General features: G+C 43.4%; 1 protein-coding gene across 1 annotated transcript in view; it reads right to left on the reverse strand.

The window, feature by feature from the left end:
- The window catches only part of CSMD3 (CUB and Sushi multiple domains 3), a 567,595-nt gene extending 552,350 nt beyond the window's left edge, over nt 1–15,245 (reverse strand). Inside the window, exon 1 of the mRNA XM_060277658.2 lies at nt 14,987–15,245. Coding sequence (XP_060133641.2) covers nt 14,987–15,182 — 196 coding nt within the window. The 5' untranslated portion in view covers nt 15,183–15,245. The remainder of the gene's footprint in view (nt 1–14,986) is intronic.
- Between the last annotated feature and the right edge of the window lie 7,323 nt (nt 15,246–22,568).

Below are 22,568 nucleotides of genomic sequence, written 5' to 3' on the forward strand. Positions count from 1 at the left end.
ATGCTCTGTCATTTGAGGTTCAACATTTGACTTACAGCGAGATTGTTATCATATTTCTGGGCAGGGGGGTGGAGGAAGGGAGGAAGGCTTCTGAGCAGAGGCTTTCATTCAGAGGGTCTTTGACTCTGCGTGAAAGCTTTGTACTCTGTACTGTTGCAGCAAACATTCCCTGTGGATCTAACATGTTCTGCATTCATCAGAGGCCTTGCTTCCAGTCGCCTTCTATAAATTGGAAAGCCTCCTCACAGAGGTGAGGCCCATGTGAGGGAAGATGATGATTATACACTCTTTTTGATTTGTATAACTGCAGATGCAGTCAAAAGGAACACTCCATTTCATCTACCCATATTTGATGTGGTTTTTGAAGTGCTGGACTGCAATAAAAGGCTGTTTGGTCTATCTCTTTGTGACAATTCAGGAATTATGGGGTTTTTTTTCCTTTCAAAAATACCCCTGAAGACTATGTGTGGTTGGAGAAATTTCCCGGGGTTTTGGGGGAGCAGGTGCTTTCCTTACCTCAGTTACATTTTCAAGGTGGGCAAGGGAATATTGGAAGTGCAACACCAGGAATCTTTCATCTTGTAACTTGAGGGATAATTCAGTTATCAGTAAGTCATTGAACCAAGGGTACCAAGGTGGAGGCATTGCTTAGCAACCAAGCAGAATGGCATGAACTTCGCTGAGGTAACCCATGTCATGATTGGCTGTGTAGTTTTGAGAGAGTTTACCTCTGGTTAGTTCAACGTCTTCCTGCAATGCACATGGCCTGTTCCATTTCCTCAGTAAAGTGTTGTCAGAGTTCATTTTTTTTCTCCAGACTCTGTTTGTGTTACTTAAGTGATTTTGCTAACAAGGGGTCCCTCCTGTTGAGCTTTTTTTAAAAAAGAAAAGAAAAAGAGCCATGTCGCTCCTTCATTTCCCACGACAGCCATCTCTTTTTTGAGAGCCTAACAGCTCTCGGTAGCTGTCAAGATGGTAGCATTTGCAAATAAGGACAGCTATGAGGCTCATTTTATAGTGTGGGGCGTGGGCACACCTGGCAGGGCCAGGAAAGTGATGTACAATGAAAAAATAGCACCTTAGTTTTCTTACCTTCCCAACAATAGAATCAGCCCTAAAAGCATATATCCCAGGTGTCAAAAAGACATAAAGACTCTATACAATAAAGACTCTATACAATGAAGATGGGGAAAGGATTCCACAACTTTAGGAGATAATGTCCTCTCCTGGGCCACCACCCCCTGAACTTCTGAGGGCATTGGAACTACCATGAATATACATAAGTAAGGAGGAGGTAGCCTTTCAGATATTTGAGGCCTAATTCTTTGGAACTTTAAATACTAATATGAGCACCCTGAATTGGTCCCAGAAATGAACTGGCAATGGTATGAGAGGTTTAAATTCACCTTGTGTATCTCTATTGTAATCTTTTCCTGGTCTAGATGCTAGTTACACAGCCTTGGCACTCAACATTTTAAGCCCTGGTTCTTAGTGCAGGTTCTGATATGGGAAAAAACCCAATATCAGAATGCCCCATATTATTTGTCACCTGATTGCAGGGCAAATAGCTCATGCTAATTCAAGCAAGTGAATCAAGCCACATTCTCTCATCTCTTCCAGTTACTAGTTAACCTCAACCAGGGGATGAAAAGAATCTTTCCCAACCCAACACACATGCTGCCATCTGCTAGAACCTGAAAACAGCATAAAAGCTAATTAAGAAGGCAAGCAACACCCCTCTGAAGATTACTACTGGAAGTAATGAATGTTCTTCAGCATATGCAGCTCATGAAATTTAGATATGAAGAAATGCAATTTCCCAAGCTGGACTTTAGCCAGGAGAATGAGCCAGATAACAATAGCCATATGAGAAGTGCCAGTGAATCTCTTGTATCCGGACATGGTCAGCTACATCTCATCTGAAGCTTGACAACTGCAGCAGTGAGATACCCCACTTGAGGCAAGGTATTCTGTGGGTGGGGAAATGGGTTGGCTCTATGGCTGAATTTTGAAACGAAATGATACCTCTCCACTCATGATTTCATGATCAGAAAACAATGTTTGCTAAACAAGGGGTGTGTCAGTGTGGGTGTGGGTGTGTTGCGGTCATCCATCTACGTTTTAAAAAAGGGATAGCTATTTGTCACACTTACTTGGGAACTTGCATGAACATGGGTTTCATCAGGCTGCCCAGCAACTGTTCATTTTATTTATTTCATCATTTTCCATACTACATTTCAAAAAAAATCTTCCCAACATCTGTGTACAGGATATGGTTGAAAGCAGAAAACACTTCGTGAAGGGCTATGATATTGCTCTGAAATCCAGGTATTACCTAGAACCTGGGAATGGATACAGTCCTTAACCACTACTTCTGAAAACACAATGCGAGGTCATCTGGAGAAGTAGAGTGAAGTGCCATTACTAAACTGATGGTAGCCACCTTTATTCCCCCCCTTTTCATCAAACTAAAGTGAGATGATAATGTTGACCAAAAGAAATAACAAAGAATATCCATGAATGTGATAGTAATATCCCACTCTTGATTCCCAGAAACTAGTAAACAGAACCATACTGCCTTTAACTGTCAAAGTCGTATATAACTATAGTATAGAAAAATAGGTGCCGGAAATCACCATGAACTCTCCCTTTGTTCTCTTATAATGGCAATGGTGCCCACCTGAGAGGTACTGGAAAAAGCCCCAAACACTTGTAACTGGGAATCAAGGGGAATCATTACAGGGCTATTTCAAGACACGTCCAAAGAGGTTTGGTACTAGTGGAGACCAATATAGCTTGAATTGTGGCTGCTAAGTAAAAATGATTTCCCTCTTTTTAAAAAAATATCCTACTCTCCAAACAATTCCACTGACTCCACTCTATTAAATCCCACCGACTGGAAAGAAAACAACTTCGTTATCTTCTTTCATCAGGAGAGGTGATGTTCCCATAAAGCAAGCTGTCCCATAGCTAATACTATGAAATATGCAGATATTTTTCAGGACTATGCATTTCATTGTTGCTAACTGTCCACTTTGAACAAGACCTTTAGACCATTGCACTGCTATGATACATCAATATATAATGATCCCACCGTAAATTTTCCCCATACTTAGGATTTATATGTTGCACTTCAGCATAAAAGATGAGATAGACAGAGAATCATTCAGCAGAATCACAATACAGGTAATTACGGCCTGTCATCATTTCTATTATGAATCCCATTTAGCATTGGGGGCTTAGTATTTCCATCATTTCAGAAAATGTCAGACGGAAAGCTGGCACACAGATTACCAGCCTGGATGCAAATTTGTTTACACAAAATATTTAAATCTGTTCAGCTGCTTCTGATTTAGAGATGAGCCAGAAACCTTAAACTTCTAGGATCTCTCTCCCACCCACCCCCCTGCCAGCGCCGCTCCCCATCATTGCCACGGGATTCTGCCAAATTCTCCATCAAGGTACTATCTGTAAGTGCTTAATAATAAAAACTCAAATCATTTCTTTTTAGATTCCTCCTCCCACCACCATTACTGTCATAAATGCATCACGATGCAATTAGTCTGAATTTGTGTTAACAAAATAATATGTAGCAATTACAGAGAGCTCACACTTTGTTGTTGAAATGGGGAGAAAAAGAATTTATGAATAGCAGGGATGGCCTAAGACATTTTGGCCCCATCTGCACTACTGTATACATTTAAAGCATCATCATACCACTTCAAAGAGTCACTGGGAATTGTAGAATCTTGGGGAACTGTAGAATCCAAAGAATCCTGGGAATTGTAGTTGGTTTAGGGTGCTGAGAGTTGTTAGGAGACCTCTGTTCCACTCAAAGAGCTACAATTCTCAAAGTGGGTTAACAATCCTTTCCCCATAGAAATCTGGGAACTGTAGGTCCTCTTAGCAACCTTAATCAACAACAGTTCCCATGATTCTTTGTTGTGGGATGTTGTGACTGTTAAAAGTGGTATGATGATGCTTGGAAACATATAGTGGAAATAGGGCTATTGCTGAACAGATGACAGTAGGAAATTACTTCAACACTGGTTGATGCAACCGCATCCTGAGGGCAGCAGTCTAGCACAGGGCAATATGTGTGGCAGATTGAGCTCAGTGCTCCTTACAACCCACTAACATCTGCTGCCTTCCTCACTCTGTCTACTGGTAGGGCCAGCTCTGAGCTGGCTTAACCATTGCAGAATGCCTTTCAGCAATTGTAGAGCAAAAGAAACCTGACACTGCCATGCAACTCCCATGTTCATATTGAGACCAGGCAATGACTGAGCACCATAAATAACCCTGCTGCCCTAACTGAAGGGTTGTGTCGGGAGATGAAAGCTGAATGGCAATGGATCTTCATCATATAGGTGATGGGAAGTCCATAACACTTTCTAATAAACCCCTGTAGCAAAACATGTTCCAATGGAACTTCTGCTTGTAAAACGGAGCTTCCTCTTCCTCTTCTCTCCCCATGTATCCAATGCACCCTTTCCCAAAGTTTCTCCAGAGGGTTGTGGATACTCCCAGAACAGATGATGGTGCAGTGGGAAGAGAGTTCCATTGCCACAAGCTGAAGTCATTGCACAAATGGGGCAACTTACTGGAAACAACCCCTGTTATATTATGAATGGCTGCACTTCTTTTGGATTTAGCTTGTGGAGTCAAAGGGAGAGATAAATGCTGCAAAACACACACACACACGCACACACACGCACACACACACCAGTGATTGTGCAGGCCATAGATAGAGGAAAATGTTTCATCTTTGCTGTCACCCAGACCCAGACCCTTTGCCCTGGCGAAATTGTATAGTTGCCAACCATGTAAGTCATGTACATGGCTGTGTGGGATCTCAGCTCTGCTACAGTCAATGGGAAAAGTTCAATTTACACCAGTCACCATTCCTTTTCCTGCACTGCACTGCGCTCTCTAAAGAAGAAACAGGTGCATTGGGCAGGTGAGCCAATATCTTGCTCACTGATCTGATATTAAGCTTTTTTTTGGGGGGGGGTTGCCAACAATCGCTCACCTGCCTGACCGCTGCCACCAATCACACACCTCACCAAAACCACCAATTGTCTGCCCACTTGCCACCAACCGCCAGCCGCTGCCAACCACCTGCCCAATTGCTGCAGCAGCCAATCGGCAGCAGGCCTTACCACAGCCACGAATCACCCACCCAATCACCGCTGACAAGCTCCTGCTCACAGCTGCCACCAATTGCCCGCCCCCCCTTGCACTATCTGTGTATAAGATGACCCCCATTAATAATAAAAAAAACCCATTGTCTTATACACGGAAAAATACGGTACCTCGGGGCATTTGGGAGTAGTCTCTTCTGGCCCCCTGCAGTGTGTTGATACAGTATCAGAGATTGTATCTCAGTGGCAGAACACATACAGTACATCCAGAAAGTTCCAGGTTCAACCCTGGTATCTCCAGGTAAGGGCTGGGAAAGGCTCTTGTCTGAAACCCCAAAGAGCCATTGCCACTACTCTGTAGACAATACTGAGCAGCTGTAGACAATACTGGGTGGGATGCACTAAGGAATTGACTATGTAGAAGGCAGTTACCTTTGCTCTAGGAGATCATTAATAATGGGAAAGATTCGTTGCTAGCTTGCCTCCTCCTACTGATCTCCTGCCATTTCTCTAGCCACAGGGAAATAATGTTGGTTATGAAGGGCACATACTCAGCTCATATGAGTCAAGGGACCCCCAAGGCCCCGTGATGTTCCCAAGTACTGAAATTGAGCATTTGAACATTTTTAACCCTCAAGGCTGAATGGAGATTTGCATCTAAAAATTTCCCTGTCCAAGGTATACACTTCACATGGACTCAAAGACTATTATGTGGTGGTTGTATTGCGCAATGTGAATGTTTTGTTCACCCTGGGCTGTGACAAGAATAGGCCCAAATAGGCTTCTGCCTTTCCTCCCCATTCATTTTTTAAGGCTTTTTCCTTGATATTGTTACAAGATTCCCATTTTCAGGCTCATATGAAAAAGAAATGAATTCCATTAATGTAATTGAAATTGGAAACAGTTTCAATACAAGTCTTAAAGGAGCTTCACACTACAGCAGCTTCATTACTTACTACAGGACATTTTATTGCATAACCATTTTTAAAATAAAAAAAACATTTTTTTAAAAAAAGAAAACAGGTGGAAACCTGGCAGTAATACTGTTGATGTCCTGCCAAGAATTTTTAAAGAAGTGCAGGCTCTCTGTGGCCCTATAGACATTAAATGAAGTTTTCATTATTTTATTTCCATTGCATTAAATTTAATAAGCTTCTCTCCACATGCTTAGGTGCATGATATAGGAATGCATAATAGTTTCTAATTGCCAGCTATAGGCTTTCTTCACCAAGCTATGTGCAATCCGTAGATCACCAAAGTCAACAGCAAAACTCCCCTCGAGTTTAATGGCTCTTGACTGCACCTACTGCTGTTCTGTTACCTCCATCCTTTTTAAATGGGGCTTGTATGTGCCTCTTGGGATTGCCTGATGGTTTCAGAGCAGCAATGCTTACTTTGCGAACTTATGTGCTTCCCTGAAACCAGAATCACAAATGTTATACTCAGCAATGCAGAAGTCCTAGCACACTTTTTGAGGGAAGACTACTTTGGTGAAATGGATGTCAAGCATTACTGAGTTGGTTTTCATTTCAAAAGACCAAATAAATTTTTCAAGGCAAACACTGCGTGATGTTCAGGCTCAAGCAGTAACAAAGGATCTGCTGTCCATGGTGCTTAAACAATTCACTCATTAAGATCTATAGCAGGCATCCCCAAACTTCAGCCCTCCAGATGTTTTGGACTACAATTCTCATCATCCCTGGCCACTGGTCCTGTTAGCTATGGATCATGGGCTTTGTAGGCCAAAACATCTGGAGGGCCGCAGTTTGGGGATGTCTGATCTATAGGGTGGTGATATGTGTGTTCATTTAATTTGAAGTCTTTGTTTCATGGACTGAGCAGTTAGAAGTAATTTTGGTCCCTATAAATTATTGTAAAATACATATTAATGCCATATCTTGCCACTGTGACATCTTCGCCTCATACGTGGTAATTTGATTTCTGAGTTGTGAGTTGTGTGGCCTCCTGTATTATTATTTCCATGTTCACATCACCATGGGTTGAATTCAGTCCCATTTATAACTGTAACAAGTCTCCAGCCTTGCTAGGAAACAGTATGGAAGTATCAGTCATTTTAGGCAACAGACTGAGGCAGTTATTCCCAGCTTACCTCAAAATAGCAACTAGCCATTGAAGGATAGGATGCATTCAGAAAATGAACAAATAAATCACTATTTTACTGTGTATCTCTCTGTGTGCCATTTAAAGGGAAATGTTTAAAATCAGCACCAGATGTAATGCACAAATAACATTAACTGATGAATCAGAAAATGGTCAAGGAACATGATGCTGCAATAATGCACAATGGGGATTCTTTTGGCAAGGAAAGTTCAGTCTTGTCTCATCTGATTATTAGAAGTTTTACTAGATGCTCCTTGTTCTCAATGGAGAAAAAACTGAATGTCCCTGGCATAGTAACTTTGAAAATAAACTCCTAGTAGGGTGCATGACTCTAAAGGAGTCTCAGTGGCTCCGCTGAAAAGGAACCTGAGAGACTAAAATAATTTGACAACTCAATTGATTCTAAAAAGAGGACAACTTTAAAAGGGGAAATGGATAGGACTCAAAAGACTTCTGATTTATTTATTTTATTAAAAATATCCCAACAATCACAAAAAACCCAACCCCAAAAAGAGATTTTAAGCACCAACTGAGTTACAGTGACCATATAGTAAAATTGCCTCTATCCTACACACAAGCAATGACTCATACATGTAACTGGAATCATTGGCAATTCCATGTGAAATATTTCATTCAGAACTGTTAGGATTATGCTACATTGTGATGACACCTTGTGACGACATCTCCTTCCTGGTTGAAAAGTAACTGGGGGAAGTGTCATTCTCTGCCTAACCCTCACAGTTCTTATTCATCCATTCTCTTTCGCATACAGGATTAAATTATAAGATACTTCTTCATAGTTCAGTTGGAATTATTCCTAACCAATCATATGCTCTAGTGGTTTTTCAGAACATGTGCATAGGTACATAGTCATAGTCAATGCATCTAATGTATGTGCGCAATGTAGTTTACATTTTTTAATTTAAAAAAAAATAGTTTAAATACAATTGTGCAATACTTATGCATGGCAAAAAAGTATAAGATAATCGCAACAAAACACCCACACAAATCAACAACAGCAAATGTAACATGCGTCAACATTTCATGAGTGAGTAACAATATCCAATTACTTCATATCCAAATTTAGGATTTAGCAACACCCTATATTTTATGCCAGATAATCCCCTCCACCAAAGCTCCCTTATGGAAGCGATCAGGGTTGTGGAGTCAGGCAAAGCAGGTAGAAACAGCCACCCTCTGATAGCAAACACATAGAATCCTGCCAATGACCTGTTTTATTGAGCTTTCATACTGAGTTGCTTGCACAAAGCTTGCATGGAGATTGGATTATATCTAGTCTTTATTGAGCATTCATTCTGATTTATTTATTGGGCAGTTATACGACAATGAGTGTTTGTCCTGATTTGCTTGTGGGGCTTTCCCATTAGTCATTCATTCATTCATTCATTCCACACTTTACAATGTATTTCCCTGCCGTCTTCCAAATGCAAGAAGACTGTGCTTTTATTTTCTTCTTTCTTTTTAATAAAAAGTGGATTTATTGCACTACAGTAACAGGAGTGCTTCAATCCACTTTAAATGTGAAAACTCAAAAGTTCTAGTATGCAACTGAATCACTCTTACAAAATCCTGGAAGCAGTTACCATATGAAGACTCTCAGTGCTGGAACCTTTGTAAGGCAGGTGAAAATAACCATACTCTGATAGGAAAGACAGAGTCTCCCGCATCATTGAATAGGAATTCACTAATATTGAGCTCCCAGACGTTATTTGAGGAGCATCCATGCCCCTCTTGGAGTATAGACAGACTGGAAAGGTTGCCTAGCTAAATCACTGTCTGCATAAGCCTTCTCCTGAAAGATTTTATTTTATTTGTTGAAGGACAAGAATATCTATTTTGCAAGCTCATTTGCACCTTCTCTATATTGTGATACACTTGCAATGTTCTCCCCCCCCCTTCTTACCATTTCTGACATATCTAATATTCTTTTTAATCCTCTTGCACCCACACTGATTGACATTTTTGGGTAACAGCCCTTCTCACTGCCATGCCATTGAAGCAGGGCTGAAGCAATGCAGTCTTGAAGGCAACGAAGATATAAAATATGCATACAGAACTGTCTATATCATTGTGGAGTTATGTCTGCCTTTCCATAGACACAGAGAAAAATTCTTCTAGTGTCCTCCTGTGGAGTGTGTTAAGGCTTTAGAGCTTAGGCCAACCGATAAAGGCCAACCGCAAACACAGACTTTATCACCACTGTTAAATGTTATTGATTCCTACATGGTCTAAAAACCATTCAATGGCACTCCAAGCCATTATCATGAAGTTGATGGATTTGATGGCACCCCCAAATGCCACAACATTTGAAGGAAATACAATTAACAAGGATTTGGGATCTTCAGCTGCCAAACATCACCATTATTACCAATTGGGGAAACTAAAGGCTTGGAATGATAATTGTGGAGGCATGGGAGTCCAGCTGAAATAAAGATTCATAAATATCAAATCCCACACACTAGTATTCTCAAAACCGAGTTGGGGCAGGTCTTTACTACAAAGTGAATTGATTTTGCATCACTTTAACTGTCGAGGTATTTCCAAAGGAATCTTGGAAATTTCTTTTAGAACCATAGAATTGTAGAGTTGGGAGGGACCATGAGGGTCATCTAGTCCAACCCCATGAAACGATGGGTTTCTTTTGCCCATTTTCAGGCTCAAATCCATGACCCTGAGATTAAGAGCCACATGCTCCACTGCCGGGGCTATCTCAGCTGCTTAGAGATCCTTAGCTTTGGTCACACAGAACTGCATCTGCTAAGAGTCCCTGAAAAAGGATACAGAACTATTAAACCAGCTTAAGCCTGCTGTGCAGAGTTCTGCCACTTTCTTCAGCTCAGCTTGTAGGATGCAGTGACCACGTTAAAAGACATTTCTTTCAGTTCGGTCAGAAAGGAGATGTTTCTAGTTTGACTAATATACATATGGGAAAGGTGGTGGACACCCAAACATTACTCGACTGGAACGTCTGTCATATGTGACCATTGGCCATTCTAACGTAAGGACCTAAGATGAGCCTGCTAGATCAGGCCAATGGTCCATCTAGTCCAGCCTCCTGCTATCACAGTAGCCAACCAGAAGCCTGCAGGAAACCCACTAGTAGGACTCAAACATAGAACACTCCCCTCTCCTGTATTTTTAAGCAACTGGGATTCAGAAAGATACTGCCTTCAACCATGGAGGCAGAGCATAGCCATTATGGCTGGTAGGCATTATAGCCTCATCCTCTATGAATTTGTCTAATCCCCTTTTAAAGTTATGCTTGCTGGGGCTGATGGAAACAAGTCTAACAGATTTTGGAAGGGCACAGGTTTCCCATTTGTAATATAGGATTTATAGTGCTAGGCAGAAGAGATCACTTTTGCAGAGCGAACCCAAGATGCAACCCTATACTCAGCCATCTAACTCTGCACTTTCTGGAGATCAGTAGCTCACAAACTTCTCAAGTGGACCTCCCCCTAGTATCTGATATTATGTTAGCTGGAGGTGCCAAAGACTGAACTAGATTTTTCCGCATGTAAATCATGTGTTCTAAGATGGAACTATGGTTCCAGTGGGGCCATTGGGGGCTCATTGGGACCATAGAAGTGACCAACAAGGTAGAAGGGAAGCAGAAGGTTATTGGGGGGGGGACACACATGATGAAGCACAGGCCTTTGGAGTCCTCTTTGCTTCACCTCCTTCAGTTTTAAACGTCCAGTATCCCTTTCCACTGTCCTATATTATCAGGGAAAACAAAAAAATAGGTGAAGACCCTCTTTACATAATAAGTACATAAATCAAATTGATAAAAGGCCATCTTTTTCTGACTTCAGGGACTGTACGTCAAAGGCTAGACAAAGAACTCAATCACAGCTGTAATGGGTTGGGATGGCATGCCTAAAGAACCATGTTTAATAGTCATATCCATGCACGGTCCAGCAAAACAGTATAAGGTGCTTTTAGGGTACCATCTGCTTCCCACTGAAGCCAACAACAGTATGCACAGCGAATTTTAAACCAGTGTCTGGATGGGATTCAGAAAGCACATGATGGCATGGGATCAAAAAGTCACAGGTCACAGCTACACCAGAGTTAGACCCATTTACTTAATTTAACAAAGCCTTTCTACAGCCACAAGCCTTTGCCCTACCTTCCGTCCATTAAAGCCTGGCACCATTATCTGACTGCCTCCTGACCATTATTCTTTTGTGAAGAATTGAACTCTGCTTCAAATATTAATGGTATAATGAATAGAAATCATACTGCAATCCTATGCCTCCTTACTAGGTAGTCAATCCCACTGAACTGAAACTAAAGCTGGACCTCAGGGCTGAAGCCCAAATCCCTAAAGATGTGTTAGCTCCACACTGACCACTCAGAAAACAGCGGGTGATTGGGGGGGGGAGGCAAACAGGCCCAGCATCAGTGTCTGGGCTGGCATAGACATTCCTGGGCCCAACAAGACTCATTCTGGTCACCACCACAACCCTTCTTTCTTATTTCAAAAGACATTTTAAAGTCAAGAGATGGTTGGCTATGCACATATGCGGGTACAGAGACTCACTTTCTCCTTCTGACTTTAAAATATACTTGATTCTTTTCCGTCACAAAAAATGTGCTTATACCAAGGTAAATGCATTTCTGTTTAGCATCCAGGGCAGCAGAAGCAACCTACATTTCATTATTGTAGATATATATACAGTATATGTCAGGTTTGGCTAACCACTTCAGGTTTCTTTGTTGCTCAGGTATACAGAAGCATGCAATGGTAGGGTGGGCAAATCAAATAAATTTTGTGTGCTTCACAAACTGATGTAATACACAAGGACATCTAAAGCCTCGTTCCATCATGCTGCCTGTCCGGGTCTAAAATCACCTAGCTCCATCACTGTTCACACTGCCCCTGCTACTACTACTGCTAGTAGTGCTAGTAGTAGCAGCAATATGTGCCTCCCTGTAGCCTAAACCTATCGCTGCTTGTCCTTTTCACTGGGTGTGCTAACCAGTTGTTCCACTTGTTTCTTTGCCCTCTGCTTAATTACACCAAAATATTCCCCCCATCACCACCTGTCAATTAAAACTAACAATTCCTTCAAACTTCTGTTCTGTACTTCATTTTCAAGACTATTTTCAAAAACCTTCTCACCCCATCTCCTTTGAGTTGGTGTAATCCCACAAAGGACTCCACCTAGGCTGCACATGGACTCATAAATACGTACTCATGTACCTCACACGATTTCTCATTACTCAGTGATGGAGAATATTCCATATATGAACTGAAATGAGTCCATTGAAAAGCGTGATGTTTGACACCAGGTGACGTGTTCGTTCCTTCTGACTGTGGTACGGAATTTGTGATGTCTTATAATTCACACATTGCCAGTCATCCCTTGAGGCAGCAGTCATCAAGTGATGACTGTGCATATGCAAACCTGCCCTGTGTTTTCCACTGAACAGGTGCAGCGTTCAGTGGTATCCCCCCCTTCTCCCAAAGGTGTCACTTTGGTTCAACAAGTGCCTGAAAATTTCTCACCAACCATCGCTCCTTGTAGTGATATGGCATTGGTGTGCATATATATCTTAGCAGTACAGACCAGAAAAACCACCTGTGCTATTAATTTCTGTAGGATGCTGCCTCCATGCGACCCATAGTTACAAGGCAGGTCTTCCTCTGTGTCCACCCACCCTGCACTTTAGCAGCTGTGGTGTCATCCATTTAAACAGAATATCCATCCTCTGAAGTGTGTGCATTTCCTCCCAGCCCCCAGAGATCACACAGGGCTTGTGTATCTCTGTTGTGTATTATTCAAGCAAGCAAGTCACGCACAGGGAAATGGGAGGGCAAAAGAGATAGGAGAATGTTTATTAATTAGGGTTTGGTTCTTTTCCAATCAGCCCAACACACCTACATTCACACATCAACACCCCCCCCCCTCTAAATAAATGGTCCTTGGATCTCTCTAGTGAACCATTTCTCTGAAGAAGAAGAAATTGGGCAAAGGATGGTGGAGGAACAGATTGCGTCAATGGCCACAAACCCGGACAAGCTTTCTGTAATTAGAAGGTGCATTAAAATTCCAGGCATGTTCCCTCCCCAGCCTGGGCTGGAGCGGAGAGGGAGGGGGATGAGGTAAATCCCTTACCCCCCAGTATCAGCAGCCCTAGGCAACCCTGAATGATCCTGGTCCTTCCTTCCCTTCACCCCTCCCTCCATGCAAATGGGGACTGAACCAGCTGCGAATCAAGACAATCAAGTGTTTCATAAAAAAGACCCAGCTCAATTTCGGGGGTGGGGAGAGGAGAGGAGAGGAAAGGAGAAGAGAGGAGAAGGGGGGAAGCAAGCTCCTTTTCAAACGAAAAGAACAAGGCAAACCGTCCAGTGGGAATGGAAGACTCCAAACTGAAGATTCCTCAAACTCCCAAGGAGCCTCATCTCTCTCTCCCTCCCTCTCTCTCCCTCTCTCTCTCTCTCTCTCTCTCTTTCTCGGGGAGATGCAGGCATTCCTTGCAAGAAGGATTTCCAAAGAAGAGATACGTTATCTGCCTCTAGCCATGCAATGGTTGTATCAGGATCTCCCAATTTGAAAGCATGCCTCTCTCCAAAGTACCAATTCATCCATCCTAGTCTAATTTATGGGATGCCATTCTCCCTTCTCACGCCTAGCCCTTCTGCTATATCTCCCAAAAGCTTACCCCAAGAACCTTCTGCACCACACCTCCATTCATTAAATCAAAATGAGGAAGGGGAAAGGCTAAATCTTTGCACTCCATGACAGATCTTGCCCACAAAGATGCTTTATTGTTTTTAATAATAATAATAATAATAATAATAATAATAATAATAATAATAATAATAATGCAGCTGAGTCCTTCAAAACACCAAGCTATGGTTGGCTAAAGTCCTTCTGTCTTCCTCATCTCTCTCTCAACTTTCCTTATGAAATGGGTGTTTATCGGCATTAAGGAAAAGAATCTCATTCAAGGCAACACATTTTGTCTGTGTGCTTCTCAGCCAAAATCTGTTTGTTTGTCTAAAATGAAACTACATTTAAAAGGGGGGGGGAGCAAGAACATCAAGTAATCTCCTTCACTCTGTATATTTGTCGCCTCCCCTCCTTTTCCTAAAAAAATATATTCTCAAGGCAAAGGGGGGAAAAGAGGGGGAGAGGAATCCTCCAGCGGTAATTCTGTCGGAATATCCACTCGTTTAAGAGGCTGTAGGACCCAACTCACGTCTCTGATTGAGCATACTGCAAGAATATTTATTGGGCACCAGTTTCAGTCACTGCATTGAACGCCAGCCTTGGCAAGCAAATTGCATTTCCTATCGCAGATGAGGGAGCCTGGTATATATATATATATATATATCCCAACCCCCCCTCCTCCCTCACCTCCTCCCTCACCTCGCTTTCTCCAGAGATCATTTATTTTGCAAAGCAGCAACATCAACCCCCAGCAAGAAAGCCACATTCATAAGACTAACCATCAGTGTAATCATGTGGAAACCTTGAGAAAGGACAAAGCTATAACCATACACACACACACACAACACACACACACCTCCTTCTTGGCCAAAACACAGTTATCTTTCCTCAAACCCCCCACCGACGATTATTTATATATTTCTATCCCCCTCTCTTCCCTTCACTGTGCGATCGATGGTGGTGATGGGCAAAAGGGGGGCTCTTCCCCCCCTTTTTTTGCCCCGCGCCCCTTACCTTTCACACAGGAGAGCATCCAGAAAAAGACGAGGTTCCCCAAGGTAAATCCACTTTTAATCCCCATGATCTTGCCCCAGATGCACAAGTCCGGGCGGCTGCATCTCCTACATCCCCTTCGCCCCAGATCTGCGGCGGCGGCGGCTCGGCTCGGCCAGGTGGCCCCTTTGCAGCAGCAGCAGCAGACCCTTTGCATGTTCTTCTTCGGCAAGGAGCGGAGCGAGCTTCCTCCCCGGATCCGGAGCTGCCTGCCCGCTCGCCTTCGTCGCGCCCCCCTCCCTCCTTCTCTCCTTCCTCTTCCTCCTCCTCCTCCTCCTCCTTCTCCCCTGCCTCGGTCCAAGGCGCAGTGGCGGAGTTTGCGCGGAGCTGTGTGTGAGTGTGTGTGTGTGTTGATGGTGCGCGGTCACAGCTCCGAGTGAACAGTGTTTCTGGGATACCACAGCAACCTTGACGAGGAGGACTCAACCATCTCTCCGACGGGGGCAGCGAGGCTCTCGGCGCAAGCGAGCTCGAGGGAAGGGGGCCTCCGCTCCTCGCCTGCCGCCAGCTCAGCTATGCTAGGCAGCCCGGGGCTGCCTGGAGCGCCTGGCCAACACTAGCCGCCCCCTCCTGCCGATAAATAAAATAAAATAGCAATACAATATATATATATAGAATCTCAGGAGCTGCGGCGCGCTTCGAAATCGACCAGGCGCGCCTCGAAATTGACCAGACGCGCGGGCTTTAGCCTCCAAACTCTCCACAGCCGCTCCGTGGCTATTGAGGCTCCGCTTCGTCTTTCCTCTCCTCCTCCTCTCTCACTCTCTCTCTTTCTCCCCGCTCTTTCAGATGATTTTTTTTTTTAAGGGAGAATGCTTGTTGATGTTTTTTGTTGTTTTGGCTTAGGAAAAAAGCTGGTCGTCAGAGAGAATCATCTGGTTGTTGCTTTTATATATATACTGTATATATAAACCAAACCACAATAGTCCCGAGGAAGCAAACAAGCAGGAGCTAATTCAGCTGCTTCTCTATTTCTCTTTCTCTCTTTTTCGACAGCGAAGAACAAGCAGGCGCCGGGGCTTTGCAGAAGGATGCCAGCCTCGCAAAGCGTTCGAGCCTGGTGGAAGAGCACGACGCGTAACTGCGCGAACGGCACGCACGCATTCACACGCGCGCGCACACGTGCACACGAGCGGAAGATCGAGCTCCTGTAGACACCTTTTCTTTCGCCCCACCCCCATTCACAAGTCCATATGTTGCTGGTTGCTCTTGGAGTTTGCAGATTCCTCCGGGAGACGTCGGGGATGGTGTTTTAAGTAACTGAGCGCAAAGAACCCTTGCAGCGCACAAACGGGCGAGCGGGACGAAGCGGCTCAGCGTGAATTACGCAGCGCGCAAACACAAATAAAGCCTCGTGCCTCTTGGCTGCCCTTTCCCCACAAGGCTGTTTTTGCTTTTGGCTCCCTTATCTCCCCCCACACCCGAATTTGCCCCTTTATTTCCACGCCCCCTTTCTCGACCTTCCAGAAGACTAGGTCCCAAGATCCGAGGAACGGTAGTCTTAATTTTGCAAGTGGCCAACAAAATATGTAAATAGAGGGAAAAGAGAGAGAAGAGAGATATTGTGGAAAGGATGGCGGGGCGGGCGGGCGGTTGGGGGGACGGGACTCACAAAATGCAAAGCATCAATCTAGTTCGGCTCGCAAGGGTTAAGGATTGGCAGAGAAAGTGCACTTCTGCCATCTACCGGCTGACGAAGAACCACCGGCTTCTTTCTTGCATTCGTATGGCCGGGGATGCCGCGCTGGGCGGGTGGGGGTGGCGGGGGTGGGGACGTGTGTTCACGCTACAGAGAAAGCAAGCTTTTATTTTATTGTTTATTTTTTGCTGCGGTTATTTAACAATGATCAAGGTCTCTTTTTCATGCAAGCTGTCTCTCAGAGAGCACAATGAGGGAAAAGTGATTACGGGAAGCCGATGTGTCCCGTGGTAAAAAAATAAAAATAAAAATACACGCTCATGGCTCATGCGTCCTCCTTGACATGCGCGACGAGCGATGAAATGGATCGTGAACAAGATAAAAGGCGACTGTGTGTACCTGAGAGAAAGAGCACAATGCTGTCTTCAGGGTTTACTGACTGTTGTGCTATTCGGCAGTCATTGATGTGCTTGGGCACAGAATGTAGGTCTACTTTGGTGCGTGAGATTTTGTATAGTATGTGAGAGGGAAACGTTCAGTGGCAGGTTGACAGTTGGTGCCCACTGGACCTGTTGGGGCTGCTGGGAGGTCTGGGGTGCCAACTTGGATAAAAGGGGGGAGGCCCTGCCCACATCACCACATAAGGTGACACACACAGCATTCGGCAGTGCCCATCAACTTTGGGGGGCTCAGCCCCCTCGAATATTTACATGGGGGAGGCCAAAGGTAATGTAAGGCAAAGGTAAAAGACCCCTGGACGGTTAAGTCCAGTCAAAGGTGACTATGGAGTTGTGGCGCTCATCTTGCTTTCAGGATGAGGGAGCCAGTGTTTGTTCACAGACAGCTTTCCGGGTCATGTGGGCAGCATGACTAAATTGCTTCTGTGGCAGTGGAACACTGTGACAGAAACCAGAGAGCATGGAAACGCCATTTACCTTCCCGCCACAGCAGTATCTATTTATCTACTTGCAATGGTGTGCTTTTAAACTGCTAGATTGGCAGGACCTGGGACTGAGCAACGGGAGCTCACCCCGTCACGGGGATTCGAGCCGCCAACCTTCTGATCGGCAAGAGGGGGAGGTCATGGGGGCCTGGCCAAGTTTTGGTTTTATGCTCATCTTCCTCCCTGGCAAAGAAACAGTATTGTGTGCAGTTTTGCAAATAGTTAACAACATCTATTGGGAGCGACAGTGCGGTGGACTAGTTAAGGCCCAGGAGACCAGGGTTCAAATCTCCATACAGCCATGAAGCTCACTGGGTGAGGTGGGGCTGGTTACTGCCTCTCAGCCTCACCTACCTCACATGGTTGTTGTGGGGCTTAAATGTACACCACCTAGAGCTCCTTGAATGAAAGGTGGAATAGAAGTGCCATTGTTCATGGCAACCATCTGCTTGAGAAACAAACAAATTGCGGCCCTCCAGATGTTTTGGCCTACAACTCCCATGATCCCTAGCTAACAGGACCAGTGGTCGGGGAAGATGGGGATTGTAGTCCAAAACATCTGGAGGGCCGAAGTTTGGGGATGCCTGCTCTTGATCCATGCTCTGCATCTGGCCTGATGAGATGAATCTGGCCTTTTATTATATGTTATCAGGGCTTATAGAAGATTTTATACACACACCACACACACAGTATATACATTATACATGGACAACTGTTGTAGCAGTAGCATTTTGGAGCTGACTGATTTATATAGTTTATTTGGTGTCAGAAAGCTACTGTATTTATTTAGTTGGTCAAAATTTGGATTTTTATTCTTTTTATGAGCACTTTACATTTTGGGTGCCCTTTGCAAGATCGCGCGTGGTACTACAGTTCCCAGGGAGCTAACTGGCAAACGGGCAGGCTTGTCTCTTGAGAGCCAGTGTGGTGTAGTGGTTAAGAGTGGTAGACTTGTAATCTGGTGAACTGGGTTTGCTTCCTCACTCCTCCACATATGCAGCTGCTGGGTGACCTTGGGCTAGTCACACTTCTTTGAGGTCTCTTAGCCCCACTCACCTCACAGAGTGTTTGTTGTGGGGGAGGAAGGGAAAGGACAATGTTAGCCACTTTGAGACTCCTTCGGGTAGTGATAAAGCGGGATATCAAATCCAAACTCTTCTTCTTCCTCTCAGTGTTAATTTCTGGAGGTTCACGCCCAGCCTCAGTAATCAAGTTTCTTGCTGGGAGGTGGGGCCAGTCCCATATATATATAAGGGGGTGGAGCTGACAGTACCCAGGCAGTCAGCTCTGGAGATTCACCCTCCCTTAGTTTAATGTTTTCTTGTTTGCAGGTTAACTTTTTCTTCCAGTTTAGCGGGCGCTGCTATGGTCTTTGACTGGTTGCTGTTGAAGGACTGGGAATAAATTTTCCTGCATTGGCAGGTTTTGTCTTCCACATAGCAATTTGTCACAACTTCGGCAGTTATGGCCTTGGGTGTAATCCTTTAGTCTTTTCTTCCCTATATGGGGTGGGCAGGCATGAAGTGGTGATTCACCCCCCTGCGGCAGCAATTCCAGGGTCCCCCTCTTAAAGGGGTTATATATATGGCTGTCACTGGCCATACACCGAAAGGTCGTCAGTGAACTACCCTGTGTGCGGGCATATGGGCTGGGCTGCCTGCTACACTTACATCTTGCAGAACACCCCCATATCCCATTTACCCTGATGAGCCCCAGTCCCCCCCCCCGGCTGGGGTGCTGGAAGGTATACACGCCCAAGGCCTAAGCCAAGGTCTTCCTATATTTGGAAGTTTAATAAAGTTGTGGCCTAAGTTTAATTCCATATAACGTTGTCAGAGTCTTTATTCCTTCCTTATGATCCCTGGGGGCTGGGGCTGTCGCCGCCTGGTCACGCAACTGTGTGGCCTTATGAAAGATGGGTGCACACAAATTTATCAAGAGTTTGTTGATCACAAGGCATTAATAAATTGAGTATATCCATCACGTGATGTTTGAACATTTCTCATTGTTGTTGTTTAGTCATTTAGTCGTGTCCGACTCTTCGTGACCCCATGGACCATAGCACGCCAGGCACTCCTGTCTTGCACTGCCTCCCGCAGTTTGGTCAAACTCATGTTGGTGGCTTCGAGAACACTGTCCAACCATCTCATCCTCTGTTGTCCCCTTCTCCTAGTTCCCTCAATCTTTCCCAACATCAGGGTCTTTTCCAAGGATTATTCTCTTCTCATGAGGTGGCCAAAGTATTGGAGCCTCAGCTTCAGGATCTGTCCTTCCAGTGAGCACTCAGGGCTGATTTCCTTAAGAATGGATAGGTTTGATCTTCTTGCAGTCCATGGGACTCTCAAGAGTCTCCTCCAGCACCATAATTCAAAAGCATCAATTATCCGGCGATCAGCCTTCTTTCTGGTCCAGCTCTCACTTCCATACATCACTACTGGGAAAACCAGAGCTTTAACTCTACGGACCTTTGTCGGCAAGGTGATGTCTCTGCTTTTTAACATGCTGCCTAGGTTTGTCATTGCTTTTCTCCCCAGAAGCAGGCGTCTTTTAATTTCATGACTGCTGTCACCATCTGCAGTGATCAAGGAGCCCAAGAAAGTAAAATCTCTCATTTCTCATATTCTTGCTTTTCTCCAGCAATCTTTGCTTATGAGTGTTTGGGTGCAAATTCTGGCATGAAGCATCTTTCTACAACACTTGGCAGATGCATGTGTTGTCATCTTGCTTTTGGCACGACCCAAAAGCCTATTGATCCCCTGGGTGCAGGTCAAGGATACAAATGACTTGGCAAGGGCCATTAAGTCAATCACCATGATTAAATACTCTCCAGAGTTTTAAATAAAGGTTGAGATGGCAAATGGACAGCTACTTAAAAACCCAACTTGCCAGGGTCTTGATTACTAAGGATAGCAATAGAAAATGAAGAGGTGTGACAATGAGCTCTCTTGATGACTGTGCTGTTTTAAGCCCTCGACTTCACAAGTCTCCCCATCAGGCCTGGAGTGGGTTGGGCCAACTCATCTGCTGGCTAAGTGACTCATGAGGCATGCATTCTCATCCCTTTGCTGGTAGAGATCAAAAAGGACTGGGAATGGTGTTTCAAGGCAAAAGGTCCAACATGATACGTTATGATTCTTATCATTTAAGCGTCTGCATCTATGTGCAGGAACCAAACTTGATGTCAGAATTCAGGCAAGTGATAGGGCTATCTCTCAAAACCAGCAGGAATTCTGACTGAGGGCCAAATGTGTGTGTTCCTTGTGCAGAATATGTCATAGTGTGTACATGATGCAATTTCGAATCACCAACCTCCGTTGAACCCAGGAGATACTATGTTAACTGCTAGGATTATGCTGCAGCTATTCTGGAGCCAGATGTTGCTAAGACTTTTCTTCAAAGTCTTATTTGTATGACATTTTAGATAATGCCACTGGAACATGCAACAAAATGTTGCAGCATGATGTTTTCCTGTTCAGGTTTTGTCTTGTGAGCCTGATGGCAGGGCCTTTCTCTCTCATTCTCTTTTAACTGATGTGAGCCTCATTGGGGAGGCAATAGTGTGACATGTGGAGTAAAAGTACAGTAACTAAATAAAATAAATAAGCATACTTACATGCAAGTTATGTCATATCAAGTAATTAGTGTGACCTCTCCTGAGTAAATGTGTTTATGATTGAGGTGTAAATTTTCTTTGTGGTGCTTGCTAGAAAATTGGAAGATGGTTGTTTAGAAGATTTTGTTGTTTGGATGATTGTGTGTGTGTGTGTGTTTGACTGCTGGATCATAATCTACTTCTGCTTGTCCACCAGAGAATTGCTGAATCCATTTATTCTTGGCAACCAACACTTGACCTTTCTGATTGATTCACTATTAATACTTTCCATTATCATAATTACCCATGTCTTTGTCACCTTCCTATTGGAATATTTTGATGAACGCTATGCCACACCATCTGTGGAAAGTTAGATATTCAAAAAACTATTAAAGATGCACTCGGTAGTCTGAAGCTTGATTATCCAAATAGAGTTTCATTGTCTGTCCTGGGTTTTTAGACAATGAAGGAAATCATTAATGAGTGTGGGAAAGGTATAAGGATTTAATAGAACAAAAAAACACCTTGGTGGCTATCACCAATAGAAGCTTCATTACTCAAACCGCTTGGCAAAAAGGGAGAGTGGGCTACATATAGAGATTTATTGAAAGATCAAGAAGGAAAATGGAAATTAAAAGACTATGAAGAAATTAAAGATCATTTTCAGAGTTGGTTGCATTACAGACAATTAAATGAGATGTGTAAGGAGGATTAAAAAGGGGGGTTAGTTATACAATTTCTAGAATTCAAAAGGAGGTTATAGAAGAAGATGTGAAACTACTGAAGAAAGCATACAGCATTCTGCTAGAATGGGAAACAAAAGATGAGGAGGTCAAATCAGTTATGATTATTATGATTATTTATTTATTTATTTTAATTTTAAAATAATCTTTATTGAATTTTAAAAAAATATGTACAAAAAATAAGACAAAAAGGAGAAAGAAAAAACAAAAACAAAAACAAAAAAGACACAATGTAATAAACATAATGAATGCCACTCAACAAATAAACATAATAAACACAACTCAACAAAAAACCTTATATAACATATAACAAAACTTCAAAACAACTTTGCATCAACTCTGAAATTAAATTAAATCCAAATCATATACACATATAACAAATAAACATAACATAACATAACTGAATTTAAAATCATATAAATAAAGATGAACTAATAATAAAGGAGAAACAAGCAATATAGATGAAAATATTCTGAAATTGCATAATCATAAAACCTTTTATCCCCACCCCACCCTCACACACCCTCCACCATTTGTGACTTCCAGCCTTTCCTATATCCTGATTTATGTTTCTTTGGTATACTACATACATTAACCTATTTTAGCTCTCTTTTTATTTTTTAATT

Source organism: Zootoca vivipara, chromosome 8 (genome assembly GCF_965207765.1).
Source record: "Zootoca vivipara chromosome 8, rZooViv2.hap1.1, whole genome shotgun sequence".
NCBI lineage: Eukaryota > Metazoa > Chordata > Lepidosauria > Squamata > Lacertidae > Zootoca > Zootoca vivipara.